The sequence below is a fragment of the Primulina huaijiensis genome, chromosome 11 (assembly GCF_012295235.1).
Source record: "Primulina huaijiensis isolate GDHJ02 chromosome 11, ASM1229523v2, whole genome shotgun sequence".
Taxonomy (NCBI): Eukaryota; Viridiplantae; Streptophyta; class Magnoliopsida; order Lamiales; family Gesneriaceae; genus Primulina; species Primulina huaijiensis.
This window is the reverse complement of record NC_133316.1, coordinates 20,028,929-20,039,195: the sequence shown is the minus strand read 5'-3', so window position 1 is coordinate 20,039,195 and position 10,267 is coordinate 20,028,929. Positions and strand designations below refer to the sequence as shown.

At 33.4% G+C, this 10,267-nt stretch overlaps 1 protein-coding gene across 2 annotated transcripts; it reads right to left on the bottom strand.

Moving 5' to 3' along the window:
* Positions 1–2,803: 2,803 nt before the first annotated feature.
* LOC140987497 (agamous-like MADS-box protein MADS3) lies at positions 2,804–7,515 on the bottom strand. Of its 2 annotated transcripts, none has more exons than XM_073456023.1 (8): positions 7,113–7,515; positions 4,898–4,976; positions 4,681–4,742; positions 4,359–4,458; positions 3,856–3,897; positions 3,427–3,483; positions 3,190–3,332; positions 2,804–3,045 (listed from the first exon to the last, which is right to left on the bottom strand). In XM_073456023.1, the coding sequence occupies exons 1-8, from the start codon at positions 7,292–7,294 to the stop codon at positions 2,955–2,957; spliced, it is 756 nt and encodes a 251-aa protein (XP_073312124.1). In that variant the 5' UTR covers positions 7,295–7,515; the 3' UTR covers positions 2,804–2,954. The 2 variants fall into 2 exon arrangements, with proteins under 2 accessions (XP_073312124.1, XP_073312123.1); XM_073456022.1 differs by having other exon boundaries at positions 3,427–3,489; positions 7,113–7,509.
* Positions 7,516–10,267: the final 2,752 nt, after the last annotated feature.

The window sequence follows — 10,267 nt, the reverse complement described above, 5'->3', positions numbered from 1 at the left end:
CCAGGAGAGAACCCTAGTTGCTGAAAATGACATGTTGCGCCAGAAGGTAAAACACTTTATAATGATGATGCCCAAGTAGATTGGATGAGTTTGGGTGGGCAATCTAACGGGCATAGAAGAATACTTTTCCTGTAAAGATTTTGACATGATGGGATGAGTATGACCTGGCCNTGGTTGGTCTGCCCGGGTAGTCTGGCCTTGTCTTCCTGGATGGTCTGTCCTGGTCTGCCCGGGTGATCTGGCCTGGTCTCCCGGGTGGTATGGCCTGGTATGTCCGGGTGATCTGTCCTGGTCTTCCTGGGTGGTCTGGCCTGGTCTATCCGGGTGATATGTCCTGGTCTCCCAGGTGGTCTGTCCTGGTCTCCCAGGGTGATCCTGGGTCAGAAAATCAACACACACTCAATAAGATAATGTCCGTGGGGCGCCGGAAGGGTTTTCGACGTAGCCACTCTGACGCTCAAGTCAGTACAAGGTTCACCAATTAGAGAGAGAGTTTATTGAATGAAGTAGATTGCTCTCTCTCTCTCAAATGAGCATACCCGGGTATTTATAGAGGAGAATATGACTTCGATTACAGTGCATGTACGCTGTTCCTGATTAGACATATGCCCATGTCCTGTCTTTTGAAGACTGATCATGCCCTGTCCTCTGACGACTGATCTGTCAGTAGGCATGGCGACCCATACTGCTCTGGTGTTGTCATGGGCACTGATTGTCATGCTAATGATGTATGGTAACTCATACTGTCCGGGTCTTGTCATGGGCACTGATTGTCATACTAATGATGTATGGTGACCCATACTGTCCAGGTGACCTGAACCGGCCTGGTCGAATGAGAGGACCCTCTCTTGGGGAGAGGACCCTGGCCGGGCTGAGGATCCTGGTCGGACGGAAGAACCCTGGCCATATTTTACCCATACTCAACTCTTGGGAGCAAATTGAAATTTGAATCGTTTAAGTTTTCTCTTTCCGTCCGAGTCTAAGAATGACTCAAGCCCTTTCCAAGGTATCAGATAATTTCAAATATGATAAAAGAAATTGAAATCGTGGCATGTTGTTTTTTCACTAAGACAATGTTTAATACTAGTCGATTTGATGTAAATTTTCTGCCGGTTAATGTTGTTTACATTATATTTTTTTTGTGTGTTTTTGAGCCACAAGTTAATGGAGATTGCATTGGGTGGTCTGATACGATTAACAGTGAGAAATGGCCTATTTCGAGTAAATGTTCATGTAAAACATTCAAATATTTTGTGCTTTGGGACTAATACCATTTGACTTTTACTGTAATTGGAAATAAAGAAAGTTGTGTCGCTATATGCATTTATTTTAAATAATAATAACGAAAGTCGTGTCGATTATATCGATTGCACTTTTTGATGGCGTCAAAATCAAATAGTGACAATCATTCCATTTTAAATTTCCCTTAATTTTTTTTAATGATAAATGTGTCCTCTTTGTTTTTGTTTTTTTTTACAATTAAATATACAAAAAAATCTATGAAAACGTCTCACGGGTTAATTTTATGAGACATATTTCCAACTCGATCCAGTCCATGAAAAATATTTTTTTTATAAATATGAATCAGATCAACTCGTCTCTTATATATAAATCCGTGAAACTTTCTCAGAAGAGACTTACGCAATTAAATATTGTAGCAGACATCAATGATAAATCAATTTACCAGAACTAGGACGGACCTCTTGAACTTTTTATGACACACCCAATTTTGTGTCTATTTATCTCAAATATGAGATGGAATCCCTAAAGCTAAATGTCCATATCAATACCAAAATATAAAAATAAAGATAAAAATAAAATAAAATCCCCACTCAAACATTAATATGCCCAATTAAGTATATTTTAATTTGGCTCCAAATTTGAAACCATTGTTATGGGTACATGAAATAGGCAAGGTGTACACTTTTTGTGACATCATTATATTATGAAATTACCCAAAGAGGCCATCTGAGGTTTGGATCATGCAATGTTAGGCAAGATGCTCTGATATACCAAATGATGGAGTGTTGCATGATCTCGAGATGTGGATGTGAAGTCTATCGTTCTATTTCAGGGAAAACAGCAATTTTACTCGAATAAATTGGTATGAATTGGATTTTGATTTTCTAATTAGTTAAAAATCAGTCTTGAAGCAATAACTTGTCTCATGTTGCACTTTTAGACTCATTTTTTTTTAATGACGTGTGCAATTGAGTAAATCTCCGGTTAACACAACGAACTGCAAACCAAGCTTGTAAGATAAATTGCATTTGACAAATTATGTGACTCAGACTCGCTTGAAAAAGTGTTATTATGATAAATCGAATTTCTGACTATCAGTCATTTTTAGAGGATTTTTTTTTTTTGGGAGCTGATATTGCGTGTTTTTTGCTCGCAAACACACGATACCAAGTTTTAGTCTTTGATGAGTATAGTTGTAATGACCCTATGCTAATTACTTTTTATTTGGTAAGAATGGAGATTAATTAATATTTTGAAGTAAAATATTAAAATAATTAAGTCAGATAATTAAATTATATATTAAAAATATATATTAGAAAATAACAATTATAAACAATATTAAAATACCCGTGATCGAAATACTGTGGCTGATGCATTAGTAAATGCAACCTTTTGACAGAAGATAATGCAAGCTTTCCAAGGAAAACATAAATTATTGAAATAGCTTCTTGCAGCAGATATAGAAGCATGTCTTGCATAGTTATTGCTTGTATTTAAGCTGCTTTAGACTCTTTTTCCTCGAAAATTTTATTCTTGTTCACTTTGTAATTTCGAAAACTGATCTCATGACCATTCGTAAATACATTATCACCAAGACATATCTCATGCAATCATCCTTACATTTTAAAAGCACATATAGAGATTCAAATATCCCCAAAATACAAGTCCTTTTAATTAGTCAAATGGGACTGATAATTATAAACACGCGAAACTTAAAGTGTCCACCCTTGGATGAAATTACTTTCAACACCAATGCTTCTTGGAGCAGATGATCCTTCTCCAAGATTGTGGTGATGATGATACCTATGAAAAATTTACAGTTGTTTGATAGGTTACTATAACATATGTGGCATTTAAAAACTGGTGGAGGTTCCTCATAAATTAGTAGAAAAGGTAAAAAACTAAAAAAATAGGGCTAATATATATAGTATTAATATTGGAACATACCCTATTTCCAGCACAGGTTCTTGTTCAATGTCCATAGGATGGGAAGCCTGTTGGACGATATAGTTATTGGTTCCGGCCGATGTACCGGCGTTCCAAGGGAAAGGAAGGGTTCTTAGACTAGCTTGCTGTCCTTCTGCTTCAAACTGCACATTGTAATATCATTAATCCCTGGATTGACTAGTTGTGAATATTTACACAAATTTTGTCTTAAAGAAATAGAGTTGTAAATATAAATACCGATGACATTTCCAGTGAGATCTTGATCTTTAGTTGTTTGTTCATGTCTCCAAGCTGCTGCTCCTGGCAAATGTTTTATTTAATACTTGAATGAATGAGTGAAAGACATATATACTTAAAACCCCCTTCAAAAAGTAGGTGATAATTCATTACTTATTTATTGATCTTATATCTTTTAAAAAAGAAAATGATAGCTTTTTCCACTAGATTTAGGTCCCTAATGTTATATAGTACGAGGCATGAACCAACACGAGAGGATCGATCGATTCATGAAAAAAAAAAAATAATCCATTTAACGTCGGTATCATTAAAATTTAAGTTCCACTTCTTACATTCCAAAGTTTCGTTCATTTCTAGCAAATTCAACAAATTTTGGCAACATTAACGACATACCACGAGGAAAGATCTTAGGGAAGAAAGAGGATATACCTTTCTGCGAAGCTCTTCCATTTGCTCCATCATGATCTGTGTCTGGAATGGTTAAGAAAACAGGAGAAAGGAGCTCCATTATAAATTTGACACATTGTCTTATTGAGAACAACATAAGAAAGATGCATTTTGAAGCAAGTATAAGGAAACTAAAACAATTCACATCCTGGACATAAAGTATTTTTGGGATATAAACTTTTGCTAAAATAATCTTCCTATTTTTCCTTGCGATATGACCGGAAGTGGTACTTCCCATGTGACGAACACCGTAACAAATGAGTCCACATGAACTTTATTTATGACATACATATATTTTTAATGCATCGAAGATCTAAAGTTTCATAGGGATTAATACTTCTCCAGGTATAGCGTAGCATATATCGACGACTAAAGCAATTGTTTTCGCACTACACTAATCGAAGACAAATGAGGAAAATTTTCACATCTATGTATGTGTGCAGGAAATCATATACTATACAAACACACTTAAGTAAATATAGTACCTTCCTTTGTCTGGCTTGAGAAAGAGCTCCTTCAAGTTGCTTCTCAAGATTCTGCAGTTCTTTCACACTCAGAGGTCCGAGATCTTCTCCAAGCAAATGCCTGTAATCAATCATTTATATCAAAAATTTTCATTTATGAATCACCAGTCTAAATTAATTCCATCCAGCTATTCAATGATTACTTAGCTAGGATTACTAACTCTCAATTTTAATTGACCACACATAGAAAGAGCAGTATAGGTAATTTCTTTTTTTGAATCTTTATCTTTTGTAACCTATATATAGTGAAACTCATCATAATTTAGGGAATATTGGCAATGACCTTTGAGTCCGTTGAAGAGATTCATACTTGGCCTTCAATTTTGCGACTTCTTGATACCAGCTCTTAGTAGACACCGAAAATAAATAAATAATTTCAACTTTATGGATTAAGTTACAAAGTGTGTGTGTGTATATATATAGGACTTATAAAAATTAAATTTTGTTCACATTAAATTTTGGTAGTTGAAATTAATTAGATTGTCTTAAATCAAATTAACCTGTGCTTCAGTTTGATCAACACTGTTATCATGAGGATTAAAGCAGCAACGCTGGTAGCGCTCAAGGGTGGTGGTCATACTGCCAAAAAAAAAAAATAACAAATCAAGAAGATGAAGAAGAAGAAATTATGTACATTATAAATTATATAGTTGATAAAATAAGATTAATTAAGCTTAAATAGCGCGGGCCGCAAATATATCGAAATAACAGATATGAAGATTAAATTAAGGTTGAGATGTTTAAGATGGTTTGCACATTTTTAACAGAGATAGTTAATTAGATCACCTGTTAACTAGTGGATGATACATTGTCTTAGAATCAAATAATAATAAATTCTAAAAATATAAAAAGGGCAACATTATTCAGAAATTAACTATGACAATGTTAAAATTCAATGAATTTATTGTTCTTGATTTGTTTGGATCGAACTTATAATGCTAAATTTCAAATTAGACTTCCAGGAGAAAGAGAGTTTTAATCTAAACGGATTATTAGGGATGAGGTTAAGTTTTAATTATTTTATGAACCCAAATTGTGAATTTTTTTAAGGAATTATTATAAAATGATTCAATATTTTCCAAACGGATGGACCTAATATAAATATTATATTTCGTTAAAATAAATTAAGTAATAAAAGCTAGGAAAAAGAAAGGTGAGTGCATCATCTTTCAGTAAGAAATCAGGTTTTCAGGGACATTACGCCAGTAACATAAATCACAATTTTCTTGGATCTGAAATCTGAATCTCTTTCTTAAAATCTGGATAATGGAAAATAATAATATATCTTGTTAGAAGGGGAAAAAATAAGTGAAATTCATTTAGTAAAAATTTAAAAAATATTTTCTAAAATTAACGCGCCCTTTTCTTTTAAAAGGCTTAATTAATTTTATTTTTTTATTACAAGATCAAGAAGTATAATGACCTCACTAGGTGACTAAGCAAAAGAAGGAAAAAAATCTCGCTGACAAACAAATCAGAAACAATAAAATTGGAGACTAGAGATTTTTCTAGTCGAGTTAAAGATGAAATGAATTCACCAAAATTTCCAGGAAAATAAAGAAATGAAAAGAAGATAATCTTGGTGGACAGCAGTTAATGAAGAATTTCCACACACAGTACATCCCCAAAGATTTCTTTCACCAAAATGCGTAATCAAAAACAAATTCATGCTTCAAATCCTAAAATCCACAGAACCCAAAAGAACAATAATAAATTTACCTTCTTTCCCACGGCAAAGAATTTTACCAAAATATGCATCATGGCCTTCCCAAACACATAAGCCTCACATATTTCAGTCTTTCTTGAAACATGCGCGTCTTTTGTAAACACAGTATTTTTCCTCATGAATCACATTCGCATGTCACCAAAATTTTATTGTGTGTATATATAAATATATATCGTGTGTACATAGTGGGATCATGATTGAATGGCTGAAACCAGTGAAGTAATTAACCACTGAGAATATAAGGATCGGTGCAAAGAGCTATAAAGAAGACAAAATCTGAAGCTTTTTCTCCAAAGGGTGTAAACAACAGTGCTTAATTTCTTGGGTACTCTATGTCTCTCTCCCACTAAAATTCTGAAGCATTCAATTAAAGACAAGGAAAAAAAAAGTTGAAGAAGAGAGAGAGAAAGAGAGCATGAAAAGGAGAGAGAAACCCTAGATCTTGCACAGAGGTCCGAGAAGATAAGCAATTGATCAACAGTGAAACCAAACGGCCACCTTACAATTCACAATAAACCTCGTCACTATCATCTTTTGTTCCATGGGATTCCCAGTAAAACCGTGAAACGTGTCGACCCCTCATTGGGAGATTTGCAGGAAAAAGCATCAATCTTGGAGCCATAAAAAATATACGTACGGGAAATTAAATAAATAAATACAACACAGAAAGCCCATATGAATCCTGATGTTTTTTTGGAGCTAGAAAATTATAAAAATTCCTTTATCCTTCTTCATCGTGTCCCCATAAATTCTAAGAAGTTTCTACTTGAAAATTTGCCAGCTTTGTGGTTTTTAGATGTGTTTCAGAAAGCCCATACAACCAAAAAAACAAAAACATACCAGAAAACTAAGGTTAAACATACATCACATGTAAAAATACGAATGGATATTTATGTACACACATGGAATCATGGAGTACTTAAGTGAGATGGGTCTGTTTTATAGATGTATGCTTATATATGTAAATATTTTGTATGTATATATATTACCTAGTGCTACTAAATTCATAGAGCTTTCCCCTGCTAGAGAAGATGATAAGGGCAACCTCCGCATCACAAAGTACGGAGAGTTCATAAGCTTTCTTCAACAGTCCATTTCTTCTCTTAGAAAATGTAACCTGTCTGTTGATCTTGTTCTCTATCCTCTTTAGCTCCACTCTCCCTCTACCCATTTTTCACGCAGTGAGTGTGTAGTGTGAGTGTAAACGCGTGCCTGTGCGTATATATATGTGTGTGTGGTGGAAGGAATTTGAGGAGAAATAATGGAGGTGGGGTGAGTATATAATAAAGTAAAGGGTACTGAAATTCCTTCTCTTTGTGAATGTAGAACGCTTAGTTCTTGGATTTTTCTCTTGCAAGAAAATGGTAATCTAATAATTCCTCTCTTTCTTCACCCCCTTTTTCTTTTTTCCTTTTAGCAATATGTGCTGATTATGTAAGCTGAAAACTTTACCTCTGCACATACTATCTTTTCATTTCTTCTGTAAAAAATTAAAACTAAAATTAAAGACTCGCCTTTTCTCGTGTGACAGTATTTTTTGGACATGAGAAGATCAAATTAAGTTTTGAGGAATCAATAGTCTCTGCACAATTTAATATGTTATACGTACACTATGATTTAAGATTAAGATTACAGCCCTAATTCTAATTACAGAAAATTATTCAAAATCCTAGGTGCTAAGATTAGAGCCCTAATTCTAAATACTGAAAATAAATGATTGGCGAAAAATGAAACGTAATAAAACACGAGATTCCTAGAGGTAATTCACTCGTCCTCTTGCCATTATATCATCTTTAATTCGCCGCATTAGAACCCCATTTCACAAATTTAATTAGAGTAATATACCGTGAAGTTTGATCTGTGTACAAGCTCTACTTGAGGGCTATATGTGTTAGGATAATAATTAAGTAGCAGTTATATAATATAATCATGTCCAATGTGTTGAAAATTTGATTTGAACCCAGTGTTACATGGTGGTTCAACATGTCAAGATTGAATGGCAAGTGAGTCATTTTTTGGACCAAAACACTTGAACCAAGAGAAATTAAGGTCCTCTTGCGATTTCTGAGGTATAGATTGTTGAGATCGGACTTGTTAGAAATCTAATAATATCAGTGACAGATGAGTCATGCACAACCTGTAGAACGTAAAACTATATGAGAGGACTTAGCTCTAGTCATGGCCGGCACCTTCATTATCAAGTCCCAACCCGCCGGCCATAGGATTTTACGAGATGGTTTTTTCCCAGCTACTTGAGATCAGTCGCATTATCATTAATGGAACGGTATGTGAATGTTAATTGATCAATTTCATATCTAGACACCGTATATTTTATTTAGTCGAGTCTTGAAAATGTGTAAAGAATTGTTTCAAAATTCAATTATATATGCTCAGAAAAGTTGTTCCGATTCTCATCTAGTACAAGGCACATATGTAACCTTTGAAGAAGTAGAACTCCAATGTTTTGTTTAAAGCTTCTATATATCATTCTCTTTTAAACTCCATATCTCTTTGTAATGTATTCCAAAAGTGGTGAACTTTATTCCTGTATCCCTAGCTGAAATCCTTTCGGGTGATATTTACGTATCCAATAGGTTGTTAAGAAGTGGAGAACAATTTTAGCTTAGTTATCTTTCATCTTTTAATCCAACCAGTATCATTATAAAGGGATTATGGACTAAAAGTTATTTTGTTTGAGCTATTGTAAATAGGAATTTTTAATTGATATTTTTTTCGGAAAACTGCAATATTAGTTTGTATGTTTGTTTTTTGTTTTTTGTTTTTTTTTGCGATTTTGTTCTTATGTTGTCAAATTTTTTTATTGGAGTATTGATATGACACCGAACACGTTAGCTATATCTGGCACCACGTCAGTATTTTGGTTCCATGTCAGTATTCTAGTGGAAAAGGACTAAAACAGAAAAAAAAAAATGCAATTCAGTATACTAAGACCGTGAATTGACGGATAACATGACAAAAAGAATATAAATTACTAAACCAAAAATATTATTCTCCTTTTTTATAATTAAATTTCTTTACTTCTATGTTCTTGTGTAAAGACTGATGCATATAAGTGGTGCATTCGATAAATGTTGGTGTCCAATGGTCATTAATTATATCTAAGATATAAAATAATTTTTGTTTGCTTTTTCATTATGTCCAATACCAAGACTGCCGTTTCCTCACTTCTGAATAGTAAATTAGCTGAAATGATTGAATGATAGAATTAGTACTTCATGTGACTGTCAAACAAGAAAAAGAAAAGGGTGGTTTAAGAAATATTCGAGAACTGGCCTGCCCCCATGTGAAAATAGGCTTAAATTGTGGATGCTTACATTCATTTGGAATTTGGATAAGAAACAAGAATGTTTGATGATTTAAACTTCACAGATACTTGGCTGTTTTATTATGTTTTGGTTGATTGCATTAATCATTCAGTAAACCTATATATCTCATGAATTTACTTGAAAAACCCCACCCTTTTCGAACCGAAAAGGTAAACGAAAACGTGTGCAATTTATATTGTAGACATCCAAAGTGGAGATCTTATCTATCGTAACATAATAAAGAGAAGTTCGATTAGGAAAGATTGTACATGATGTTTCTTTCCGAACGTTTGGCTGATTATGGGTAAAATTCGAGTTTATCTGAGATTTTGAATTGCCGCAGATTGACCCTTTTAGACATTTTCTAGTGGTAATTTCCCACAATTTCAAGATTATTAAAGTGGCTCCTACGAGTTCTCTTCTCAATTTGGTCCATGTTATTGTTCATTATAATATCTGGAGAAAATTAGAATTTTAACTGAATTCAGACTCACCTTTAAGCACTTAATCTCTGAATGTTATAAGATTATTAGAATAATAAAGAAACAAGCACGTGTAAATTGTTGTGTTTTCAGACAGTTTTATTATTTGAAGTAATATAAAGTAAAATTAATTATTTAAATAGATTTAATAAATTATTGAAATTAATTCAACTTAATGTATTTAAACATAAATTTAATGTGTAAAAAATATTTATAAATTTGTCAACAGATACATGATGAATTAAAATAATTGTTGAAGATGAATTACTGAGAATATCAAAAGAATATAACTTTAGAGTATTAAATTTGATGCAGACTATTAATTAAATGGAATTG

Coding starts and splice junctions, on each gene's coding strand:
- LOC140987497 (XM_073456022.1), bottom strand. CDS start 7,294: ATGGGTAGAGGGAGAGTGGAGCTAAAGAGGATAGAGAACAAGATCAAC. Junction 4,743..4,897: donor TTGATCAAACTGAAGCACAG/GTTAATTTGATT, acceptor GTGTCTACTAAG/AGCTGGTATCAAGAAGTCGC. Junction 3,490..3,855: donor TGGAAGAGCTTCGCAGAAAG/GTATATCCTCTT, acceptor AACATTTGCCAG/GAGCAGCAGCTTGGAGACAT.